Source organism: Mesoplodon densirostris, chromosome 7 (genome assembly GCF_025265405.1).
Source record: "Mesoplodon densirostris isolate mMesDen1 chromosome 7, mMesDen1 primary haplotype, whole genome shotgun sequence".
Taxonomy (NCBI): Eukaryota; Metazoa; Chordata; class Mammalia; order Artiodactyla; family Ziphiidae; genus Mesoplodon; species Mesoplodon densirostris.
This window is the reverse complement of record NC_082667.1, coordinates 111573478-111599462: the sequence shown is the minus strand read 5'-3', so window position 1 is coordinate 111599462 and position 25985 is coordinate 111573478. Positions and strand designations below refer to the sequence as shown.

The following is a 25985-nucleotide window of genomic DNA, read 5'->3' as shown; positions in this document are numbered from 1 at the left end:
GCAATATTCAAGGCAGATGAAACCATAACAGGATTCAAAGTAAAGCAGGGACTTCCCTGGTGGCGCAGTGGATAAGACTCAACACTCCCAATGCAGAGGGCCCGGGTTCAATCCCTGGTCGGGGAACTAGATCCCACATGTATGCCACGACTAAGAGTTTGCATGCCACAACTAAGAAGCCCACGTGCTGCAGCTAAGACCCAGTGCAACTAACTAAATAAATATTAAAAAACAAACAAAGTAATGACGATCAAAATATCACTCCTGACAATATTTATTTGGCTCACATTACTTTAAAAAAACTCCCAGGGCTTCCCTGGTGGCGCAGTGGTTGAGAATCCGCCTGCTGATGCAGGGAACTTGGGATCTTGCCCCGGTCCGGGAAGATCCCACATGCCGCGGAGCAGCTAGGACCGTGAGCCATGGCCGCTGAGCCTGCGCATCCAGAGCCTGTGCTCCGCAACGGGAGAGGCCACAACAGTGAGAGGCCCGTGTACCGCCAAAAAAAAAAAAAAAAAAAAAAAAAAAACTCCCAAAACAACAATCCTGGGCTTACATGGTTTTCTTTCCATTACTCCACCTGAAGGTCATCAAAAGTGGTAATCACTTTTCTACCATCATGTTAGAATTCACCGTTATCTCAGAACTATAGTTATTCACTTGTTCTATTAACTTCCCTACCCTCTTGAGACCCAAAGTGAGATGACATCAACGTAAAAATGCAGGCAATCCTTAGGGGAAACAATAGCTATTTTAACAAGTAGTCTATAGTTCAAAACCACACAACAGTGTTTGAATTGCTTTTGGATTTGACAACACTGGAATGCATTAAAACTTCGAGGCTCTAAAGATAACCTTTTTTACTTTGTGCAAGAAGTCCAACATATGATTCTTATAAAAATCCACCCATACCTATTTACAATAGCCAGGACATGGAAGCAACCTAAGTGTCCATCGACAGATGAATGGATAAAGAAGATGTGGCACATATATACAATGGAATATTACTCAGCCATAAAAAGAAACGAAACTGAGTTATTTGTAGTGAGGTGGATGGACCTAGAGTCTGTCATACAAAGTGAAGTAAGTCAGAAGGAGAAAAACAAATACCGTATGCTAACACATATACATGGAATCTTAAAAAAAAAAAAAAGGTTCTGAAGAACCTAGGGGCAGGACAGGAATAAAGACGCAGACGTAGAGAAGGGACTTGAGGACATGGGGAGGGGGAAGGGTAAGCTGGGACGAAGTGAGAGAGTGACATGGACATATATACACTACCAAATGTAAAACAGCTAGTGGGAAGCAGCCGCGTAGCATAGGGTGATCAGGTCGGTGCTTTGTGACCACCTAGAGGGGTGGGATAGGGAGGGTGGGAGGGAGACAGAAGAGGGAGGACATATGGGGATATATGTATATGTATAACTGATTCACTTTGTTATAAAGCAGAAACTAATACACCATTGTAAAGCAATTATACTCCAATAAAAATGTTAAAAAAAAAATCCACCCATAGGCTGCATGTGTAAATCCTATGAGAATAGTGTGGTGCTATAAACTTATATATGATGTGCTTCTTTCAGCTCTCCGAAGGGTATAATTCCTGAAAGGCAGGTGTGGCAAAGAAAGAGGGAGTTAAGGGCTTCCCTGGTGGCGCAGTGGTTAAGAGTCCGCCTGCCGATGCAGGGGACGCGGGTTCGTGCCCCGCTCCGGGAAGATCCCACGTGCCGCTGAGCGGCTGGGCCCGTGAGCCATGGCCGCTGAGCCTGCGCGTCCGGAGCCTGTGCTCTGCAACGGGAGAGGCCACAACAGTGAGAGGCCCGCGTACCGCAAAAAAAAAAAAAAAAAAAAACGAAAGAGGGAGTTAAGATGATCAGTTCCTGAGGAATTTCTGGGATTTTCAGATTTCAGGCTCGGTCTTCTGTAAAGGATCTTCTGCTGCCCACCCTCTCGTTCTTCCCTCCTAGGTCTTATGTGAAGGCAGCACTGCACTAAGCTTGCTGAGTAGAGAAGGGCTGATAATCAGGGATCCAAATCTCCGAGTTTCAGAGTTGAGGTTGAGATGCAGGAGTGACTCAGCTGGCATCAGCTTTGTAGCAGTCTCAGCCTGCAGGCCTTGAGGAAATGAGTCCCCTAGGCCTGCGTCTCCCTCTGTGGCAAACTGCCACTAAACTCTGTTTTATCAACCTAGCACCAAACACGGTAAGCTAGAGTTGGCTGTTTTACTGTTTGAAAACCTACTATAGACAAGTCAGATAGATAATGGGATAGGCTAGGATTACAAAGGTGAATTAGATACTGTACCTTCCTTAAAAAGCTTAGCAAGGGGAATAAACAAATGTAAATGTGTCATTAGGGTACAGTGATGTGTGCTATAAGAGGCCCAACAGGAGGGGAAAGGGAAGCAGTTTGGGAAAATCAGAAAAGACTTCTCAAAGTGGAACAGAGATGTACAGGTAGAAACAGACAGGGTAAAGGCCAAGAGAACAGCATTTATAAAGGTATAGATTCATTAATGGATAAATTAATTTATTCATCATATCTGTATTGAGTGATTATGTGCTTAGAGCTTGGGATAATATCAGTGAACAAAATAGATTTTTAGACATTTCTGCCTTTGTGGGGCTTGCATTTATTTTAGCAAGGTAAAACAATAAACATAATAATCCAGTAAATCATGTGGAATATTAGAAGTTGAAATTTTGGGGGAAAAAAGCAGGAAAGGAGAAAAAGAGTATTTGGAGGGAGGTTTCTTGCAATTATAATTAGGATGCCTGGGGAAGCCCACACTGAAAATATTGAATGAGGTGAGGGAACCAGCCCTGGGAAGATCTTGGGGTAGAGTATTCCAAACTGAGGAACCAGTCAGTGCTAAGGCAGGAGTTGCCTGGTGAGTTTGAGAAACAGCAAGGGGGCCAGTGGGGCAGGGTGAGAAAGGAGAAGGGTAGAGGGGGTTGAAGTCAGAGATATAATGGAAAGCCAGGTCTTGTTGGGCCTTGTGGCCCACAGTAAGGACTTTAGCTTCAAATCTGAGTGAGGCGGGAGCCATTGAGGGTTCTGAGCAGAGGAGTGACATGGTATGACTTACACTTTGATACACTCTGACTGATGTAAATAGACTGTAGACAGACAAGCTTGGCAGCAGGCCATTTAAGAGGGCATTTCAGCAATCCCAGTGAGAGATGATAGCACCTTGGTGTTAGTGATGGAGGTGGTAAGAAAGACCTATTTTGAAGGTAGAACCAATAGGACTTCTTGAAGGATCAATATAGAACATGAAAGACAGGAGTCAAGGATGACTCCAAAGGTTTTCAGCCTGAGCAACTGGAAGGATAGAGTTGCCATCAGCTGAGAGAGAGAAAACTACGGAACAGGTTTGGGATGGGGATGGGGAAGGAAATCAGGAGTTCACTTTGGATATACTAAGTTTGAGATGTCTACTAAACACCCAAGTGGAGGTGTAGTGGCATATAAGCCTAGAGCTCAGAGGAGAGGTAGGGACTAGAGCTATAAATTTGAGAGTCATCAGTTAAGCGGCATCATTTAAACCAGGAGACTGGATGAGATCTCCAGTGGAATGATGAGAGAGAGAGAGAGCGAGAGAGAGAGAGAGAGAGAGAGAGAGAGAGAGAGAGAGAGAAAGAGAGCGAGAGAGCTGAGCCTTATGTTTGGGATATTCCAAAGACAGGCTGCCAGGGAAAGGAGGAACCAGAAAAGGAAACTGAGACGTGAACAGAAAGTAAGGAAGAAGGAAGGCCAAAGGAAAGTTCTGGAAGTCAGGTCTATCAGAAAGTGCATCAAGCAGGAGGAAATAGCTGAGTCAAACATTGCTGAAAGAGCAAGTAAAATGAGGATTGAGAAGTGATCCATTTAAAGTGTCAGAAGAGCAGTTTCTGTGGAGGGGTAGGAATGAGTGCTGGATTGGAATGGATTGAAGGGAGAACAGGATTTGGAGACACTGAATATCGGTAACTTTCAAAAAAATATTTTATTTATTTAGGCTGCGCCGGGTCTTAGTTGCTGCACGCAGGATCTTCGCTGTGGCATGCGGGATCTTTAGTTGTAGCATGTGGGATCTAGTTCCCGACCAGGGATCAAACCCGGGTCCCCTGCATTGGGAGCGTGGAGTCTTATCCACTGGACCACCAGGGAAGGCCCTGAATATTGACAACTTTTGAGGTGTTTTGCTGCAAAAGGGGGCTAATTTTGTAAAAGATGGGATAATGTGTATACACTCATAGGAACAACAAACAACAGGAAAAGGGGAGAAATGATAGCACAAAGACATTGAATGGAGGGATTGGCTTTAAAAAGGAGCATGAATTGGGAGTTCCCTGGTGGTCTGACGGTTAGGACTCCACACTTTCACTGCCGAGGGGCTGGGTTCGATCCCTGGTAAGGGAACTAAGATCCCACAAGCTGCAGGGCCAAAACAAGAAGAAAGAAAGAGGAAAAAAAAAAAAAAAAGGCACATGAACTATCTAGTATAGGCAAGGCGGAGAATATTTATGGGTGCAGTTTGTGAGAATGACGCTGTGGGAGCCAATGGAAGTTCTTCAATTGCTTTAGTTTTCTTAGTTAAGTAGTAAGCAAGGTCATCTGCTGACAGAAATAATCGTGGCCCAAGGAAACGCAGTGTGGTTGTCAGGTAGTACTAGGTACCATCTGAAGATTCTGATCATGAATATAAACTGAGAGTAGCCACCTTGGCTATTTCCTCCAGCTACATTCAGCTACATGGGTGCAAGTACAGACTACACAGACTTAGCCGAGGATGTGGTTTTGGCAAATGAGGACAACAAAATGAGTGAGAGGTGAAGAAGTTCAGGGTTTATTCAAGGGAGTGATCCCAATTGACCATGGAATATAAATAAGCCGGGAGAAGAGAGGACAGCAAGGTGGTGAAGGAAATGGCAGCATCAATTTATTGATGGTCATGGTGACTCCAAATTAATATAGCTGGGATATTACAGGGAATGGGCTGGAAAGATTATAGGTGGTCAGAGAGAGGGATGCGTGAAACTGAAACTATGGAGTGGCTGAAATTCCTTGGTAAGGACAGGAATGAATGCCCAGGGAAGGTGAGACATTATCATTGGACTTTTTAAGGGAACTGAGCCCAGTTTGTTGGAAGGACAATTTATGTCAATAGTTCTCAAACTTTAGCATGCATCAGAATTAAACGGAGAGCCAGTTCAGAGATTGCCAGATCCCATCCCCCATTCCTAGGTAGAACCTGAGAATTTTCATTACCAAGTTTCCTTACTTTGAAAACTACTGACCCACGTGTATGTTGAAATGGCCAAGGATTAAGACAGAACTCGTTTTGTAGACTGACAGAAAGCCAGGAGAAAAAAATTTATCAATAAATAAAGAAGAGGGCTTCCCTGGTGGCGCAGTGGTTGAGAGTCCGCCTGCCGATGCAGGGAACACGGGTTCGTGCCCCGGTCTGGGAAGATCCCACATGCCGCAGAGCGGCTGGGCCCGTGAGCCATGGCTGCTGAGCCTGCGCATCCGGAGCCTGTGCTCCGCAACGGGAGAGGCCACAACAGTGAGAGGCCCGCGTACCGCAAAAAAAAAAAAAAAAAAAAAGAAAAAAAAATAAATAAAGAAGAGTGGCCTGGTGACTGGTAGAAAACTGCAACAATCAGGGGCAGTGGGTACATAATCTGAAAACTAGATTTAAAGCTTTGAGTTTTTATGGGGACTGGTTAGAAGCTGTGTGGCTGAAAGCCTGGTTGGTAGCAAAATGCGATTACACCAAGGCTGAAGGCATGTTGTCAAGGGCCTTGCATGCATTTATCAGTATTTTAATAGTATAGGGGCCTTTCATTTGGTAAGCAGGCCTAGTGTTAAGTTCCCTGGTAAGGGAATCTCTGGTGGAATTGCTACTGTATTTATCTCGAGTCATCCTGATCATACCAATTCGTATTCAGTAGAAATGAAAACCATATTAGGAAATACTACGTCTCACAAAGCTAGATATCACTTTATATAAGATTAGGTAGGCTGACATCTGATTTGCCAGAAAGCTTAAACAGCTTGACAGTAGGGCAAAGGACTGAGAACATACAGAAAGCACTGCAGAATGGAACCGTAAAAAACAACGTAAGGGAGTCTACAAGGAGTGAAGGCAGGGCAGAGGCTACACATGGGATCACCACCTGGGCCCAACTTGCGATTCTACGGATTACTCATGGGATCCTAGCCAAATCACTGAGTGTTTCGGCTGCTTAGTTCCTGACTTCTTAACACATTACTGACCAGCAGAAACTAACTCCTGTGGCTGTAGACTCCTGTCTCTGATAAAAAATGTCTTAAGTGGGTCTATCAGTTGTGCCTCATGCCTCAGAGGGAAGTTGAGGGCTAAATGATAGTGAAAATGTAAAGTGCTATACAAACATGAGATGTTAAAAAAGTAAATTATATTGAGCTATCCTTCGAAATCAGGGCAGAATATGTACTTAGGTATATAAAAGATAAGTGGAAAAGAAAAAAGAAGCTTATCCAAGGAGAGTAATGCTGAGGCATATAGAACAGAGGATTAAGTATGCAATGTGGACAGAATCACATTCAATGTGGTCTTGAAATGCAAGCCTCAGGAAGGCTTTGCTGTTTATTGACAATTTATGTTTAATAACTTTAAGACCACACGCACCCCATGCATACTTCTACCCTAGCTTTTGTTAATGGATTTGAAATTGCCCGCTGCTGCTAGACTATACAAAGTGAAGGCAGGGATTGTGCCTTGTCTAAGTCCTTCAATGGGTTTCCATTCACAAGCCGCACGGTACTCTAACTGCATGCTTAGTTACCTGTCTCACCAGATCAAGCTCTGTGAAATAGGTAACAGTCTTGTTCATGAATGTTTCTACCATTTAGCATACCTGGATTTAGGAGGTGCACCAAAAATATCCGACTTCAAACTTAAGTTACCAGTGGCAAACACTTGGCACGCAAAAATTCAGTGAAAGACAGTCTGAACAGTTCTCTGCTAGGAGGCAACACATTTGGGGTTTAGGAGGACAAAAAGTAACAGGCCTGCAGAAGTCAAGTGGCCGCTTCAGAGTCCACTGCTATTTTAACCCAAGAAAATTCTGTACATACACTATTAGCCACCCTACACCAGAGGTGTGCCATATGGCAAAGGAGGAGGAAGTAGCAGTGGAGTGAGTAGTAAACATTTATTTTGAGGACTTTCTGGTGTGGTGACCATGTAGTTAAAATAAAGTCACATCACATATCATGAATCAACTTGGCCTCTGTAGGTTCTTACTAATGCTAGCTGATCTCATACCTTTACATTTAAAAAAGATTAATTGCACTGCTCACTCACGTATGCAATAGAAAAATTCATGAAGATCACCATTATTGTAGTAGTGTCTTTTCTGTCTGTTGCTATGTATATTTTAAGTTACTGAATGCTTTCTGAAAAGAGGTAGTTTCAGTTTTGACCACCTGCAGTAAGTTAGGCATTACTTCACAGTTCAGAGAGTAGCAGTCTCTCCTTGGTGAGTTCTTGCCTATCACAAAGAAAAGCTGTGCCCTTTATTGGCTAAAGCAGCAGTGTTCAAAACCAGTTGGTAAATTTGGGATTGACTGGATAAAGGTTCAATACTATTAAAGGATTAATACTATATTGTGAGCCATGATGCTTTTCCAATATGCAATCATCTTTTGCTTATCATCAGCTGGTATTCCATGTTGTGCAGTGGCTGCAAAGAGAGTTACAACAGATTTAGAAACATACCAACGAGACATTCATAGATGGTAAGAACCCCAGGAAAGACCAATGAATGATTAAGTCGCTCCCAAATCCTCAATAAAGTGGCTCAAGATGACAGACTGATACCAATCACTTGTATTTATTTCAGGACATAATATACTATTTTGACCCATGGATGATACTAAACTATAATCCTGTTAAATATCTATAGGATATTTTATTTTTGTAAAGATAGGTCCTTAAAAAAAAAAGACATTAATAACATATCAAAATTAAATTGAAAACACAGGTCATTGCTTTCATTCTCTGTCCTAGTGCTAAAGATGTTACAAAGACACACAGAACATCACCCGGCTGGTCTCTTTCGGGGAAGCTATATTCAAACGGACAAAAAGTACCCCTACATTTACAGACACAGCTGTTGTCAAAGGGGTCTTTCTCTGATTTTAGCAAAGAAAAACAGTCCAAATTGTATTCTTTATACTAGGTAATTTAACTAGTATATACCATGTTTGGCACATGGTATTATTTTTCTCCTACTGGAACAAGTTCTTGTTTTCTCAAAGCCTTTCCCCAACTTTTCTAAAATTAAGCTTAAATATCATTTATTTCAAGCCTTCAAAGTAAAATGCTATCCTCATATATACATGTACCAGGTTGGTATATTCGTATCTATCCTTTCCAATTGCAGGCTAAGCAAAGGCATGCATTTAGAGCTGTATTAATGTATTAAAGCAAAAGACAAGGCAACTTAATATCAAGAGAAATTGTGACCTTCCATGTAGTGCTTGACAGAGAAAACACTGATTTTGACACATTGTCTTATTTTATTCAAATGGCAGTCTGCTCACACATGGTCCAAGAACACCCAAATAACAAAGCAAAGACTGGTCTTCAAACATTATAGCCAATGATGCCACGCTTGCCTATGATCTCGCCAACATAAAACCACATCCACACCTCAGTGGCCACCAAACCATTCAGTAGAGCTTCCTGAAAAAAGAAGCACAAATTTTAATGTACATTTTCTTCTTATATATTTAAAACTATTCTTTTCCAGGATTAAGTGACAGAGAATATAAGGATGCTATTCAAATTAAAGGGGAGTTTTAGTCAAAGTCAAGAATTACTGATGTTAACTTTAACTGCTGAGAACCCTTGAACTTTCAATTATGTAAGGTAAGTAGGCCAGGGCTTATAAATTCTTTCAAAGCATTCTTTAAAGACCTGAACTGACTTAACCCTTTCATTATTAGTTTATGAGACACTTTACGAGCCCTAAAACAACCCACATCCTGGAAATAGCTGCCACATTTAGACAGGGCATTCATATGAAAGGATGGCTATAGGAAGGCAAGTCTCTGAACAGACATTTCTGTCTGGCCAAAGAAAATCTGTTGAAAGATGAAGGGCTCTATCTTCCCCTTTAGACATAATTTTTATTCATTTATTATTTGGTTTAATTCTTTCCAAGTATTCAGTAATTAGTTTCACAGATCAATGTTTTATTGCCCTAAAGAGAACAAGTACACACACACAGTTCCAGAAGACAGCGGTTCACACAAGCACAAATATGGATCTTGAAACTCCAGTTGAAAAAAATACCTTTCCACAACAAAATTGGGCCTTTTCCTTTTAGCACCTGGAAGTCAATTTGTTCAAATTCTTTTTTTTTTTTTTTTTTTTTTGGCCGTGCTGAGTGGCATGTGGGATCTTAGTTCCCTGACCAGGGATAGAACCTGTGCCCCCTGCACTGGGAGCACAGAGGAGTCTTAACCACTGGACCACCAGGGAAGTCCTCAAGTTCCAATTCTTTAGAATTCTTAAGTCTTTAGATTTTATCTCCACCCTTCATGTCATATTATATGCTTCTAGGTTTTGGTATTTTTACCCTCCATGAGTGTTAGCTGCTTGACTGTGATATAGACCAAGAGATCTTTTGGCCAAATTGAGGATAGTTTTAGGACTACAGACAAAAAAAGTACAGAATCAGCAAAGCAAGCCATTCTATTTAGTACACTAAACAAATAGGAAAGGAAAAAAAAAAGCTGCCCAGTAAAAAGATCACTTCTTTGTTATAAGACTAATAGGAAACTAAGACATAAAATAGCTCAATTATTTCAACCCAGATGACAAAATTGCACAGTATCCTTCTCCAAAGTCAAAAAAGAGATTATCTCTCATTATGTTGGTTTCAGCCTCACTGAAAAATACATATATTAATCAAAAAATCAGAAAAATCCCAAGGGGAGACATTTTCTTTTATGCACATACGTTTTCATTTAGCCCATAGTTACCTTAACTGTAAGCTGTTTGAAGCTACCAGTTTGAGCACTATTGATAATTTTTTTCAAGCTCTGAATAGCTGTAGGGATCTCAGCAGGGGTTGGAGGAACCAGCTCAACCTTGGCATAGTGCCAAAATGTGGCCAATCGAGGCTTCGAGTAAGTCACAGCAGCTGGAAAACAAAACAAAACAAAAAACCAGGATGAACTCACTAGAGACCGAAAGAAGCAGATGTGTGGGCTGGACACAAATATTTATTCATGCATCACATTCATTCAATGCTTGTACCAAATGTGCACCCGGTGTGAAAAGTCAAAGCTGCTCCCTGGAAACCAGAGGCTTTTAAAGACGCAGAACACCTGTGCCACAGGGCAGTTCAATCAGGCAGGAAGCTATAAGCACATTCAATTATGCCAGGACTTCACTAGTGGCCAGTACCAGAGTACTAGTACTTCATTTATGAATGGCAAATCTAGTTAACTATAAAGTTACTAGAAATTGTGTTCAAAAACAAGAAAACAGCAGCAATGTAACCATATTGTCTTGTGGAGACCAAAAAATTTGGAGGGAAGAGGTGCAGAAGGGGAGGGAAGGAACTCTGTAGAATGGCATCCTTAAGAATAAGATTAAAACTTGTCACTATATTGGCCACAAATCCAGATGGAATTATACCAATTAGTACCCGTTTTTGGTATCCTCACCAATATGTTCTGGATTAACAAAAGCACAGCTGCTCCTCCTTCAAAATACCACAAATAATAAAAATACAGCCTACATGTATTGTTAAGAGCAGCCAAAACTTAACTCTGTTATTAAGCTGAAATTCCTCAAGGTATTTACTATTTCAGGAAAAAAAAATTTTAACCACCAGGGTAGATGTAAGACTATGGTAGTGATTTCAGCAAAAGAAAAGGTATTTTATATAAAAAATTACAAGAGAGCATGACAAAAACAGCACAAATACATGAACATCCATAAAGTGTCTATTGCTTAAAGATAGATAACCCAAAGCTCCTGGTACTTTCCCTATTATTAACTGCCTGTATTTAGGTATTTCACTACTCTTAAATTTACTATCTCCATCATCCTCTGGCTTAGGGCCATGGGCAAATCTTTAAGCGGACCCAAAGCTCTAACAGATAGTTCTAAATAGAACTGCCAACGCCTGTAAGATGGCGCCATCAAAGAGAACAAAGTCTTGTTTAACAGTCAACAGTCTTTAAAATTATCTTCAACATACAGATATATTATTCTTTATAAACAAACAAACAAATCAGTACAATGTACACAAACACTGTACTTTAGTTGGTAAATTTGTTTCTCAGGGAGTTTAGGTTAAAAAGTTTGAAACTGCTTTACATGTATACAAGGGATGAACAAAATATAAGTAAATGAATGGTGGATGATGGGAGCCAGGTTTCTCACTGTAAGAGAGGGAAGTTATAGATGTGGAAGAAAAGAACAAACCCTGTGGTACTGGATTAGAGTTGGAGACATTCATTATGAACCCATGTTTAGTTTTATATAGAGATTGATCAATAAGAAACAACTATAGTTGACCTTTGAACTGCACAGGTCCACTTATATGTGGATGTTTTTCAATAAATATGTACTACGGTACTTCACGATCTGAGGTTGGTTGAATGCATGGATGTGGAACTGTGGATATGGAGGGCCAACTGTAGTTATATTCAGATTTTCAACTGCATGGGGGTCTGCATCCTTAATCCCCACATTGTTCAATGGTCATATGTGTGTGTGTGTACACACACCCATGGGTGAATATACAGATGGTCCCCAATTTTTGATGGTTCAACTTATAATTTTTCAATTTACAGTGTGAAAGTGATATACATTCAGTAAAAATGATACTTTGAATTTTGATCTTTTCCCAGGCTAGCGATAGTGGGTACCATACTTTTTTGTAATGCTGGGCAGTGCCAGCAAGCTGCAGTTAGTCTCTATCATGTGATATGAGGGTAAACAACCAACACACAAGCATTCTATTTTTCACTTTCAATACAGTACTCAATACATTACGTGAGATATTCAACACTGTTTTCTAAAATAGGCTTTGTGGTAGGTGATTCTGCCCAACCTTAGTCTAATGTAAGTATTCTGAGCACGATTAAGGTAGGCTAGGCTAAGTTATGATGTTTGGTAGGTTAGGTGTAATAAATGCATTTTCGACTTACAATATTCTCAAGTTGTGATAGGTTTACTGGTACGTAATTCTATTCTAAGTAGAGGAATACCTATACGCACACACCTCCCTGTCCAGTGAGAGGGCCTAGAGGAATGATATTCTAGTACAACAGTCCCCCCATATCTGTGGTTTTGCTTTCCATAGTTTCACTTACCTGCAGTCAACCACTGTCTGAAAATATTAAATGGAAAATTCCAGAACTAAACAATCCATAAGTTTTAAATTGTGTGCCTTTCTGAGTAGTGTGATGAAATTTCGTGCTGTCCCTGTTCCATCCTAATGCTGTGTCACAATGCCTACATCATCTGCCCCACCTCATCCTATCATGTAGGCATTATAGCATCTCACTCATCAGAAGGGTGAGTACAGTACAATAAGATATTCTGAGACAGAGCCCCCCCTACGTAACTTTTATTGCAGTATTTTAATTGTTCTGTTTTATTAGTTATTGTTGTTAATCTTTTACTGTGCCTAATTTATAGATTAAACTTTATCATAGGTATGTATGTATAGGAAAAAACAGCATATATAGGATTCAGTACTATCTGTGGTTTCAGGCATCCACTGGAGGTTTTGGAACTTACGTTCCATGAATAAGGGGTGACTAGCATAGTCTAGTGGCAAGGAACATATCCAGTACCTAGATCTTAGTTTCAAAATACATTTGTCCAATAAAAGGAACTAGGGTTCCTTGGAGAAATGGCTAATTCTAAGGCTCGGGCAGGGGATACATAAGATGAATCGGGGGAATTCCCTGGCGGTCCAGTGGTTAGGACTCAGCGTTTTCGCTGCCGGGGCCCGGGTTCAATCCCTGGTCAGGGAACTAAGATCCTGCAAGCCATGTGGCATGGGAGGGGAAGAAAAAAAAAAAAGGCTGAAGCATCTTGTAATACCAGAAAGTAAAGGGGAATGTGGAAGGGAGAGAGGTGCCCAAGTGACAGTTCTCAATGACCAAAGCTGGAACAATGTGAGCAACAAAATAAATAACATACTGTGCTCCTGGAGGTACAAAGTTTGAAGTAAATGTATGTGAGTCCATACAATAAATGACTGAATAAAAAAATGGGGGAAGAAGAGACAAATCTGTCTCACAGAAGAATTCTATTTAAATATATGTAAATATTCCCTCTTACAGGAGATAGAATCCTGCCCCTGCCTCCCCCAATTTAGTTACTTGTTTCTAAAGAATACAGTATGGAAAGGAAAAAACAGTAACTTTCGGAGAAACCTAGTGAAACTACCTTAACCAAGTGATGAAAGCGAACTTCACTAGTGATGTTATATGGCTATCACTTACATCATGATATGTGATTAGGGGACTTCACTTTTGTGGTATTCTTTCTCAAAATCCATAGCTCCAGGGACTTCCCTGGCGGTCCAGCGGTTAAGACCCTACACTTGCGCATGCTGCGAGGTGCGGCCAAAGAAAAAAAAAAGAAAAAGAAAAAAACAACAACAGCCCCATAGCTCCAGACTAATCATGACAAAGACACCAGACAAATCCAAAATGGGGAACATCTTTAAAGGATACCTAGACAGACACCTACACAGACATCTTGAGACTGTCAAGGTCATGAAAGGTAAGGAAAGGTTGGGAAACTGTCACACAGGAGACTAGAGAGATAGACAACTCATTGCACTGTGGTACCCTGGATTGGTTCCTGGAACAGAAAGAGATTAACTGGAAAAGCTGGTGAAATCCAAATAAAGTCTCAAGTTTACTTAACAGGAAAAAAAACAAAAACCAAAAAAACCCCCAGACTCTATGACCTTTCCGGGGAAGTTTGATGAATTAAAATTACTTATTTCTGTAAGCTTCTTTGTCCTCCAGGAGAATTAACAGATACAGTTAGCAATATTTTAGATATTTAACATTAACATTTAATACACTGAGTTAAGTTACGAAGCAAAATACAGCTCCACTTTAACATTCTGGCCCCAGTTGAGTTCTCCTTTCTGAGTACTTCTGGAAGAATAACAACCTATATCTTTCAATTATTCATAGTAATAGAGGAAATGGTTGATATATTTCATAATTATTTTCATATTACTTTTCTTTTTGTAAATTATCATTAAAATTGGTTTGCAATTCCCCAAGATGCACCGCGGAAAAGATGTGAAAGCCCTGGTAGGAGGAAAAAAATCCACCTGAAATTTAAAAAAATTTGCCTCAAATCATCCACAAAGTCCAAATAATCAAGCCACTGTTCCTTCTTCTTGTATTATGTAAAAATGTAGAGCTTTATCTTAGTCAAGTTGTAAACTTAAGTTCTTTGGTAAAGTGTGTAAACTTGTAATAGTGGACTGTGGGGTTCTGTAGGAGAAGAGGATCAAGTATTTAAAGTATCTGACATTGTCAGGCATTCAATAACTCACTGTTCGACTGCTGATGGAGAAAAGGGAGGAGACAACGAAGAAAATTTGAGCGAAAGCCGTTCAGAGATCTGCGCTTCAACCACTTACTAGAATATAGCACATCTAGCAAAGAAGCTTCCGTCTACTTAACTGATCTCACTATGAGGATAAAATGAATAGCTTGCTACAGCAGACAAATGAAATATTTACTGACATGACTACTACCCTGGGCTGTGACTACTCAGAGTTGTTCTGAAATACAGCGTTCTACCAGTAAGGATACATCCAGCTTTTTCGAACAGAAAATCCCCACGAACGCTAACCTATGGTAATAAACATTGCTGCTTACAAATATCCCTTCCTATGCATACCGGGGCAGGAATATTCGTTCGAAAAGCTCAATTTCACCTAAAAATTCCCTTAGATTAAAGGCAAAGTATCTCAGAATCTGGCCAGGACAGAATACAAAGGCAACGTTCCAAAGGTCACCCATCCTTAAAAATTCTGCAGACTTCCACATACTCCACTGAGAAGCAGACAAGCTGATGCGGCCGTATTTCTGTGCTTTCATGTGTCTCTGCCTGTCGTCTCCCACGCTCTCCTAGCGGACCCATCCCCTCTCTATTCCTCCTCCTGGAGGTCGAAGGGCGTCATGGCGGCGGCTGCTGGGCAACCCCGGCTGCCTGCACTCTCCCTCCGCTCGCTGTTGCGGTCAGAATTCAGAATCTCTAGGTTGTAGACAGAACCCAAGCCGCAGGCCTGGCCAGCGGAAAGCTAGAGAAGAGCCGCCAATCCGCCTCCTGCCCCCCCACCCCCCACGTTCAGGCCGTGCCCGCCGCGGCTCTCGCCGGCCGCTCGGGTGACCGCCTCCCGCGTCCTCCCCTCGAGCCCTCGCAGGCCTCTCCGCCCGCCCGGGTACCCGCTTAGGCGGGCTGATGCCGCGCTCACCGCTGACCAGCGCCGGGGCCTTCTCCGCGAGGTTACGGACAAACTGGGCCATGTCTCTAGGACGGAAAGCCTGTCGCGCCGACTAGCCGGCTGAATGTCACTCTCCCGGAAGGACCTGCCGCAGGGCCCCGTTCCGCTTCCAAGGTCAGGCCGCCCCTTTCCGCGCCGGTCCAAGATATTTAGGTGTCCTAGTATTTTTCCGGAATTCAGTGGGCCAATTCATTTTCTTCAGTCACAAATGAGAAAGTGGGTACGAGAAGATGAGACCAGAGAGCACGTAAAAAACAACGGAATTCCGCAGAGAAACAGGCATTTCTTGGGGCAGCCGCTCAGGGAAGTCTGAAAGGCCGGCGCGAGGAGGGATGGCGCATGCGCCCTGCGGTGCCGCAGACCTCCACTTTTTTTTTTTTTTTTTTTTTGCGCTGGTTGCTTTTGCAGCTTTTCAGAGAGAACGAGGCAAGTTAGGGCTGGAAGGCACCGCTGCGATTTTTCTAGGCCAACATGATCGTCTTACAAAGGCAGAGAGGGTCCTAGGCCAAACACGTAAAGTTAGGTGTAATCCTGGTCTCCCCCGCATCCTGTATTAGGATTGGAATCCAATTCCCCTAATTCCCTAACCAGCTGCAAGGTACTATGGGGATATAAGGAACAAAATCACATTTACTGAGGGCCTCCAGTCTGTCAGGCATTTTGGAATTTAAAGAAAGCCTGTGTGTTAGGTAGTGTGCCCATTTAAGACTGGCATTGGTAAATGGCCACAGTAGCTAGTGAGTGGCAGAGTTGGGATCTGATGAGGTTGCAATGTAAACAGAGAAGAGGCATTAGTATCGGATTAGGCGTGGTGCTGATCTGGGAAGACTTCCTAGAGAAGGAGTTCCTTGGGTTGATGTATAACAGAACAGCTGTGTCCTACGGAGTTGAACTTTATAGTTAATATGACTGGAAGGAAAGATATACGTAGGGATGTGGCATTTGATGAGAAAAACAATAAGTAGTGGACCCGGGGAAGCCTGAGTAGAAGTAAAACTCTGATTGATGGAATGGTTAGAGGTGGAATGAAAAATTAGGAGTGATATCAAGGAGTCAATAACAGCGCTTCAGTGAAGGAGTGATTCAGTTGCCTGATACTCCAGAGAAGTAAAATTAAGGATGAGGAAGTTAATGTAGCATTATAAAAACATTAGCTAGGGCAGTTTCAATTAGGATAGAAGCCAGAGTGAAGATATGGCTATAAAGGAATACCAGCCAGAAAACCAAATATGAGATATGAAACTCAAGGGAGAGATTGAAGATCGAGAAGCGGGATTGACAAGATTCCTGATGAGGCTGGAAATAAGGTTGGAGGGATTAGCCTTGAAACTGTGGGGCCTTTTCCACAGATGCGATGATGGAAGTGAAGTTTGAAAGTGGAAATTCTGGAATCTATGAAGTAGAAGACAAAGTCATCTGAGTGTGAGGGTTAAGTGGGAGGGTGGGAGAAAATCTAAGGAAAGAAGTTAAAGTTTGGAATAATTGTTGAACTTAAGGACACACAGAAGGGTTGTTGGTCACACCACTCTAAAGTTTGTGTCCTTTTTCTCCAACAGTAGCCTGTAGCTGGGATGTTGGAGCAGAGGGAAATGGTTGGGTTAATCTGGGCTGAGGTTTTGCATAGCAGAGGTGCAGAAACAAGGGGCAAGAAAGGGGAACTTGATAGCGAATGATTAAAATGAAAGACTTGGGGTTTAGGCCAGATGAAGAAAAGTGAAGCCAGAAGTGAACTGCTTAGGAAGAAACATGCCCTGAGACTCATCTGAAGATAACTCCAGGGTCCAAAAGCCTGGTAAGGCAGGTTAGGTCACCCAGGCCACACATTTGATACGACCTTTAAAAAAAAGTAAAGTTCAGAGCCCTCTTAGTTTTCAGAGGGATTTCTGGAATTGCCACTAGCTTTTTTTTTTTTTTTTTTTTTTTTTGCGGTACGCGGGCCTCTCACTGTTGTGGCCTCTCCCGTTGCGGAGCACAGGCTCCGGATGCGCAGGCTCAGCGGCCATGACTCACGGGCCCAGCCGCTCCGCGGCATGCGGGATCCTCCCGGACTGGGGCACGAACCTGCGTCCCCTGCATTGGCAGGCGGACTCCCAAACACTGCGCCACCAGGGAAGCCCTGCCACTAGCTTTTGATACTGTAATAAAGCAGTGATAACAAAGGTTGTTAAGTCAGATGTTCATTTATTAAATACAAGCTTTGAACAAACACCCCCAGGCAAGTATGACAAGAAGTAACCTTCCTGGAATGTTCCAAAATACAGTTACGTTGATCAAGTTTTATTTCAATCAAACTTCCTGTCGTTTTGTTCTTCACTTTCTTTGTTTCTAGGTTTTCTTTTCCAAGCAGTTAGAGAATGTGCATTATTTCCTCACATGATATCAACAGTGCAGCATCAGCCTCTGGCTTGTAAAGGCACCCAGTAGACTTATGCTCTGTGCAATAGGTGCTTAGTAACCAGCATGAAATAAAGTAATGAAGCTTTTGTAGAGTGTGATACCAAATAGCAACTGGCACCTTCACCTGCACCATTAAAAAACCTTTGACATTTCTTTCAGTTTTCACATATCTATGAAAAACTATATTAAAAACAAACCAACCCAGATTGCTTGATAAAACCTACTTAATTTTCCAAGTTTAGTATTACCCTCTTAGTAAGCAATACTAGAGCTGATTAAAGAGTCTTCACTTTCCTATCATATGCTAGCAAAGCCAACACATAAAACTAGGTATGTCAGAAAGTCTGCTCTAATAGATTTAGAGCTTGCTTCCAAGTTCCAGAAAACACAAGCCCTCTTTAAGCTTCCGAGTGCACATATGCACCATGTTGTACCACGATCATAATTTTTTAGTCTCATTTTTGGGATGTCTTAAATTACTTCAAGGAAAGGAAAAAGGCACAGAGGACACTTGGTTTCCTTACCAACAGTGGCCTTAAGCTATGCACTTGCCTTTGTGATGAGTTTATAGATATTCAGCAGCATTAATGGTGCCACAGCCATTCATAAAAAGTTTCAGGAAAAGAGATTTAAAACAAAAAACAAAAAACAAAAAACCTTGCCAGAAAAGGCTTACAATCTGAAGACTTAACTTAATACAGAAGTAGAATACAGACACAGATACAAGAGGCAGCATAGAGGTTGTTAACTAGAAAGCTGCTGGGAACAGCTGCCTTCTGAGGTTTTGTGCCCGTTTTTTCCTCCAATTTTCTCCTATAAAACTCTGGTCTTTTCCCCCACTTCTTTTAAAAATGAAAATATCCTACTACATTGGGTTTGGAAGATAAATGCAAGTAAATTGAAGCTTATTTTATATAGTTCATTCTCAGAGAAGTAAAGGAGGATAATAAATATGAAATGAAGCTCATTTTAAGAAAATAAACAAATCCTGTCAACCCATGCCTTAAAGGCCCAGGGAGCATACTGAATTACTATCTTACATTCTGGCATTTGCAAGAGTCCTAGACTGCCTTTTTCATTTATAAGCACAGCAATAGGCAACATCTACTTTATATCTAGTGTGGGATGCCCTCGACTTGAGGGTTTCCAGCTGATACCATCAAGAACACATCAAGGACTGCTTATAACAACTTGTGTTGGATTACCGTAAAACTACCATCTTATTTGAAAGAGGCCGTGGTTAACAATAATATCCTCTAAATGAAGCAATGACCCGTTTCTAGATCATACCACTTTTCTTGTTAGTTATATTTTCGGGCTTAGAGGGATAGTGATATAGACAGTCCACAGGGGAATGTGCCTCACTCAGCATGTTAAGCTGCACAACTGAGTAGGGAACTCAAGCTCAACTTGTAAAAGTGGGGCCCATCCATCTACTAACTACATAGGGCTAAGTGGGTATTTAAAATGGTTTGTGGACAAGGTTGTGCTCAAATTCCTGCTCTGTTAATTGATGACCTAAGGCTGAGTTGGAAGCAGCTCTTAGAAGTCAGGTCATAAGCCCAAACATTAACTATATACATTTTACAGTCTCAGAATTTTGTCTAGAATAAGTGTTAGTAAACATGGCCACACACTGCAGACATCTTACCATGGAAGAGACAATATAAAGTGGTACTCTCTTTACACTAGACCAATATAAAAATGTACATGGTGTGTGTACATAGGTGTGTGTGTATATATATATATATATATATATATATATATATATACTGAGATATACTGCTGATATTAGTGTCTTAAAATGACATTTTTCATAGTTACAATATTTGTTGCCTAACTTTTCTACTCAAGCCTAGTCCTTGATTTTCAGTAGATGAAAAGGGCCCAATAGCCTTCTTTTCTCACCTCGGAATTTTCTGAATAAAGTGTCAAAACTGCAAATTTGTTCTACCAATCCTCCTAAAAATATTATAGGGCTAAATTTTCTGTGGTAATGACAACTCCATGAGGGAGTGTTTGGCCTCCAAGGTATCTTTGAGTTACAAGATAACACAAAACTAAGAGCTACCAACTGAAGTTGCATAAGATTCCTTTTTTCATGTCATCTTTCATCTTATTCAAAAATCTACTCAAACATCAAGGTATCTGCTTTTATACAAAATGTTATTCTGTAACATTGCAGAGCTGTAACAAGGAAAAGGGCTGAAGTCTGGGTCATAGTTTAGTAAATACCTTGATAACGCAGGACTTTCTGATATCAGCTGTCACTGAAATACGTGACATCATATACTTAAAAGCAGTGCTCACCAAAGATGTTTGAGCAGTTCTTGGAAGAGAAATAGTAAGGTGGCAGGAGGCTTTAGTAGTTGAAGTTCATGTAATTTAAGGTAAGAAAAGGAAGAAGAAAGAACAGGAAGAGATATAACAAAGGGTAAAAATTAGTGATGATTTCCAAACGTGGTGATGCTATAAGTATAATTTCCTGCAAGCCAGGAGCACTGTAAAGTCTTAGGAATTTTAATTATCATAATTTGAGAAAGAGCAGTTCTCTAATTTAGTAAAGGGTGAAGAAAAAAAAGAAAGAAAGCAAGAGAAAGGAAAGGAACAGAACCAGAAAGAGAGAAACCACAAACAATTGTTTATCTGTACACTGGGGTTGGTTTTTGGTTTGTTTAGGTCACAGTATTTATTCAAGTTGCTCCTTTTGTTGTTGTTTCCTTTCTGCAAGCCACCGTTGGATTTTTTCTTTTAGTTCTGTGTTTGGCCGGATCTGGTCCATGGTGAGGGGACTACGGTTAAAGGGATCTGTTTGGTCACTGAGACAAAGAGGAAAAGAGAAATGGGGTTATTTCCGTAAGTTCTAACATCTTCAGCCACAAAGAGAATACCTAGGCATCCCACCTTGAGACTGAAGCTAGAGTGTATTATGATTCTGAATCAAGTGCTGACTTGAGGTTAGAAAAAATGGGATGAGAGAGAGTGATTTGGGAGGTTTTTTGGTTTTTTTGCAGATTTTTTAGCTACTTTGTCTCTCCGCTTAACAAACTTTATCTCAACATTGCTCTTCAGATGGTATTTGATTCCATTTCCCCAAGACAGAGACCCTATAACAATCATGTCAGCATAAAGAGCTGTTTGTAGTTTTAGTGACAGACTCTTGAAACAGTATAAGGTGTTAAGGGATAAAGCTTTGTAGGCTGACACTGGATTTAGCTAGCTGATTGCTCTTCAAGTAAATGCAGATTATGGCTTCCTCATAGGTAAGATGATATACCTTCTCTCTGTATTCTGAAGCCACGATAAAAATATAAACTCTCACTGACACTTTGGAAAAGACATACTACCCAGCACAGCATCATGCATATAGCGAGTGCTTAATACCAAATACCATCAAGTAGAACATCCTTTTTTCCAATATTTAAAGAACATTATCTCCCTAGATCTGGGTCAACTTATATAACTTCATTTTAAATAAGCAGAGTCTCTCAGTACCCATTTCTTTCTAATGCTGCACTGAGAGTAGGCTGGGGAAAACTTGTAGTCACCATGGCTGAGTTCAACAGCTGCAGCAGAATGTGGGTAAACCCATACGATGAGTGTAAAACTTGAATTTTTTTTTTTCAATCTGTCTTTTATATTTTTACAACTAAAGTAAAATTAAAACAATTTCAAGTCAACTTATACTCCACGTTGACATATTTTATAATTGACAGAAATTATTTCCTTGAGGAAGGAAGAGGTAAGGTTAGCTCCAGCATTTCTCAACAGGTGTCTTACTTTGGATGTTGGAATCCTCAACAATCAAGTGATATACTTCTACCAAAATGCCTCCTCAACACAATATGTTAATAAATCAACAATGTGGAGTACCTATTGGGTGCACAGTACTGTACTGGGAGAAAAAGATGATAGCAGACAAATGTACACCTGTACTCTTGAGGCTGCTTTTGGGGGCTGGCTTACCTGAGCAAATGTCTGGCAATGGTGGATCTATCCACAGTGACTCTGGAAGACGGCAGCACCACAGGGTCAGACATCAGTGTGCTCATGATGGGATCCAGAAACTCATCACAGGCATCTGCATAGGTCTCCTCTTCCTGTTGTTGGAGGTCTGCTAGAGACTGAGCACAAATACCGGGTAGTTACAGGGAAATCACAGAAGTAGCTGAACTCAAAATGCTCAATGACTATACCTTAACCTTCAAGGGTTATTGTTAGTAACCCTTTACGGCGACAGTAACAATTCTCAGCTTTATGTTCTAAACAAGCCAATATGGATACTATAGGAGCAAATTTAACATTCAGCCCCAACTCTGAATCTTCAGTTTGGCTCAGCCGCTAGCAGCCACGACCAGAAATGGATTTAAATGTTAACAAGGAAAAAAACCACACCACGCACAACATCCATCCTTCTGACAACAGCCCAGCTGTAAGGGGTGGGGGTTGGAGGGGGTTATTATTTGTATAATTACAGAGTTACTCATGCAGTCTGTGTATGAAAAGCAGTTTCCGGCTTTAGGTACAAACAGGTATGGGAATTTAAAAGTGGCCTCAACATCTGATTGAACTTTAGTTCCTCAGCGATCCATCCGCCTAAGCTCTAGGCAAAGATGAAGCCCAGTTCAATAAATAAGTAACTCAATGAAGGGAAGACTGTTATCAATTAGGAAGGTTTTCCATTAGACTCCGTGCCATAATTTTTCCTTCTTCATAAATGCAAATGAAGCTGCTCCAACGAAAGTGATTAGCTGAGTACAATATAGTATTTTAATCTTTAAAATGTATGGCCATTCCTATATAAGCCAACTACCAACTACAAATAGAGAGAACAGAGAAAAATCAATAAAAATCAATGACTAAAAGCTACTAATCTTGAATTGTATTCTAAAAAGTTCTGCATAAATATCGTAGATTTTCAAATCTATTGGTAACACTATACAGAGAAGTTTTCATAAAAACAGCCTATTAAAAATCTGTAAATTCTTTTTAGTAGAAGCTTCTTAAATTATTTTTCTGTTCTCACCCTCATATTGAAAAGAGTAGTACTATTAAAGAATATGGTAGTTTTAGCCATTGACTAATCAGGAAGGATCAGCTGTTTATATTTTTTCAATGCAATACTCTTTTCCCCCCTCAAATTGGGTAAAATAGCAGAACGGCTGAGTTGACATGATTTTTATTGAACATGTTAATAAGCAAATTATACTCCTCCTTACCTTGATTCTCTCTGCTAAGTTGCTGAAAGCCACAATCATATTCCCAGGCTTATTTATTTTCTTCAGGACTCGGACTGTCTGTGCAAAGAGAGTTGGGGAATAGGAACGTCCATCCTTGGGCACAGTGGCACAGAAATTCTCCTCATCCCTAGAAGGTCAGCATCAGAAAGAAACTGAGCATCAGAGGATAGGTCAAAGAGGGCAATAACGGATGGGTTGAGGAACAAAGTTCCCCATCACTTATATACCATGAATGTTCTTTTGATACAGAATGATTTCTTCTAATTTTTAGGAAGGAAGTCTTATCAAGTATCCCATGACCTTAAAAATATACTGCTTTTCCAAACAATGGAACAATCAGTAAAGTTTATCTTTGCACAGATCAAGGGAGAGTGTTGGAAATTCCAAATAACATCCCACAGGTCATACAAAATCTCATTATTTAAAACTATAGAAGATTCCTTCATCAGCCAACTAGAAACAAACCATTTCCTTTCTATTTCTACATAATCACCAGCTAGTCATTCCACTGTCAAAACCCCCAGTTAAAACATGAGCAAGGCCTCTGGCCTGCCCAATTAAATCTCAGGTACCCAAGATTTAAGTAGATGGTGCAGATATCTGAAACGAGCTGCTGGGGTTTGAAGTCGAATTCACTGAAGTCCTTGACTTTTAAGGCCCCCATCTTGGGGCCAACCAGGTGCTGCAGGAAGTAGTTCAGCATGGAGATGATGCGCTCAGCCAGGAAAGGATGCACAAAGAGGGATTTGATCTCTGGAAAAAAAGCCAAAGTCTGTGAAAACTCAATCCATTAGCAATTTTCAACTTACAATGTCTTAGAGTTTTACTTGGAGACCTCTGGGGACTGCTATTTTTCAAAATACATTTTCATTGCAGTAATATTAGAAAATATTAGACAAGGAAAAGCAAACAAAATATAAAAACTACTACTCAGATGTAAACACTGTTAACATTTTGCTAATATATCCTTCTAGTTTTTCTGTCCATATTTACATACATATACATTTATAAAACAAAATGATTATCATATTGTACATATTCTGTAACTTACTTTTTTCATTAATGATATCGTAAATACCTTACCATTTCAGTAAATATAGGTTCTTGTGCTGTCCAACATGGTAGCCACTGGCCACATGTGACTATTTAAATTAATTAAAATTAAATTAAAAACTCAGTTTTTCAGATACACTACCCACATTTCAAGTGTTCAGTGGCCACATGTGGCTAGTATCTATAGTATTGGACAGTCCAGATTTATAGAACATTTCCATCACATAAAGTTCTATAGGATAGTGACGATTCATACCGTTTTTTTTTTTTTTTTTTTTTTACGGTACACGGGCCTCTCACTATTGTGGCCTCTCCCGGTGTGGAGCACAGGCTCCGGACGCGCAGGCTCAGCAGCCATGGCTCACGCGCCCAGCTGCTCCGTGGCATGTGGGATCCTCCCGGACCAGGACACGAACCCGTGGTCCCCTGCATCGGCAGGCGGACTCTCAACCACTGAGCCACCAGGGAAGCCCTCATAACCCTTTTTAATGGCCACATAGTTTTCCAATGTGTGACTGCACCATGAGTTACTTATGTACTCTATCTTTATTGCTGGACATTACTATTGTTTTCAATTTTTTCTTATTATAAGCATTTCACTAACTGATGAACTTCACTGTGTACATATCTTGTAGACATTACTTCCTACAACAAATTTGTAAGGAACTGCTTGGTCATGGCATGAATGAATGAATGAATAAATAAATAAATACCAAGTGCAACAAGCCAAGTAGTGTAAGGTTTGCTTAGTACTGCTGGCTCTTAATTTTTCAATTTTAGTCATTATCTGTTGACTCTACTACTGATGAGAGTTTAGCTCTCATTGCTGTCCCTCTTCCCCAAATACAAATTCCCCTAATATATAAACAAATCTTTGGTGAAATAATTTAGATTTTGTCATTAAGATTATGTAAATATCATATACAGCAGAACCACACAGTATTCTAATGATTATATATATAAAGTAATATATACTTTTAATTTTTATTTATTTTTAAAATAATATATATTTGAATTAAAAAATTTTTATTTATTACTATTTTTGGCTGCATGGGTCTTTGTTGCTGCACACGGGCTTTCTCTAGTTGTAGCAAGCAGGGGCTACTCTTCATTGCGATGCACGGGCTTATTGCAGTGGCTTCTCTTGCTGCGGAGCATGGGCTCTAGGTGTGTGGGCTTCAGTAGTTGTGGCCCGTGAGCTTAGTAGTTGTGGCTCGCGGGCTCTACAGCGCAGGTTTAGTAGTTGTGGTGCACAGGCTTAGCTGCTCCACAGCATGTGGGATCTTCCCTGACCAGGGCTTGAACCCATGTCCCCTGCATTGGCAGGCGGATTCTTAACCACTGTGCTGCCAGGAAAGTGCCAATATATATACTTTTTTTTTTTTGTGGTGCGCGGGCCTCTCCCTGCTGTGGCCTCTCCTGTTGCGCTCTGGACGCACAGGCTCAGTGGTCATGGCTCATGGGCCTAGCCGCTCCGCGGCACGTGGGATCTTCCCGGACCGGGGCACGAACCCATGTCCCCTACTTCGGCAGGCGGGCTCTCAACCACTGCGCCACCAGGGAAGCCCCTATATATACTTTTTAATACTTCTTTTTCTCCACTTATTTTCAGAGTACCTATCATTAAATCTTTCTAAACTCTCCACCAGAAATGTAAAACTCTCAAAAATAGTTTTTGGAGATGTTCTTTCTGGAAGCTTCCATTCATCACTCCAATCTGGACTCCTTGTTTTATAGGCCTATG

General features: G+C 40.9%; 2 protein-coding genes across 2 annotated transcripts in view; both read right to left on the bottom strand.

The window, feature by feature from the left end:
• Positions 1-7846: 7846 nt before the first annotated feature.
• Positions 7847-15654, bottom strand: ATP5MG (ATP synthase membrane subunit g). The gene is made up of 3 exons (XM_060104147.1): positions 15522-15654; positions 10024-10184; positions 7847-8719 (listed from the first exon to the last, which is right to left on the bottom strand). Exons 1-3 carry the CDS (start codon positions 15571-15573, stop codon positions 8621-8623), a joined length of 312 nt encoding a protein of 103 aa, XP_059960130.1. The 5' UTR covers positions 15574-15654; the 3' UTR covers positions 7847-8620.
• Positions 15655-17712: 2058 nt separating this feature from the next.
• UBE4A (ubiquitination factor E4A) overlaps positions 17713-25985 on the bottom strand; it is a 36214-nt gene continuing 27941 nt past the window's right edge. The window contains exons 17-20 of the mRNA XM_060103566.1: positions 23761-23941; positions 23168-23315; positions 21915-22072; positions 17713-20767 (exon numbers count right to left, since the gene is read on the bottom strand). Coding sequence (XP_059959549.1) covers positions 20638-20767; positions 21915-22072; positions 23168-23315; positions 23761-23941 — 617 coding nt within the window. The 3' untranslated portion in view covers positions 17713-20637. The remainder of the gene's footprint in view (positions 20768-21914; positions 22073-23167; positions 23316-23760; positions 23942-25985) is intronic.

Excerpts from the sequence above, each read along its gene's own strand:
- ATP5MG (XM_060104147.1), bottom strand. The coding sequence starts at position 15,573 with ATGGCCCAGTTTGTCCGTAACCTCGCGGAGAAGGCCCCGGCGCTGGTC. Across the intron at positions 10,185-15,521 it reads GGCCCCGGCGCTGGTCAGCG|CTGCTGTGACTTACTCGAAG; the intron begins GTGAGCGCGGCA and ends TTTGTTTTCCAG. Across the intron at positions 8,720-10,023 it reads TCAAACAGCTTACAGTTAAG|GAAGCTCTACTGAATGGTTT; the intron begins GTAACTATGGGC and ends TTCTTTTTTCAG.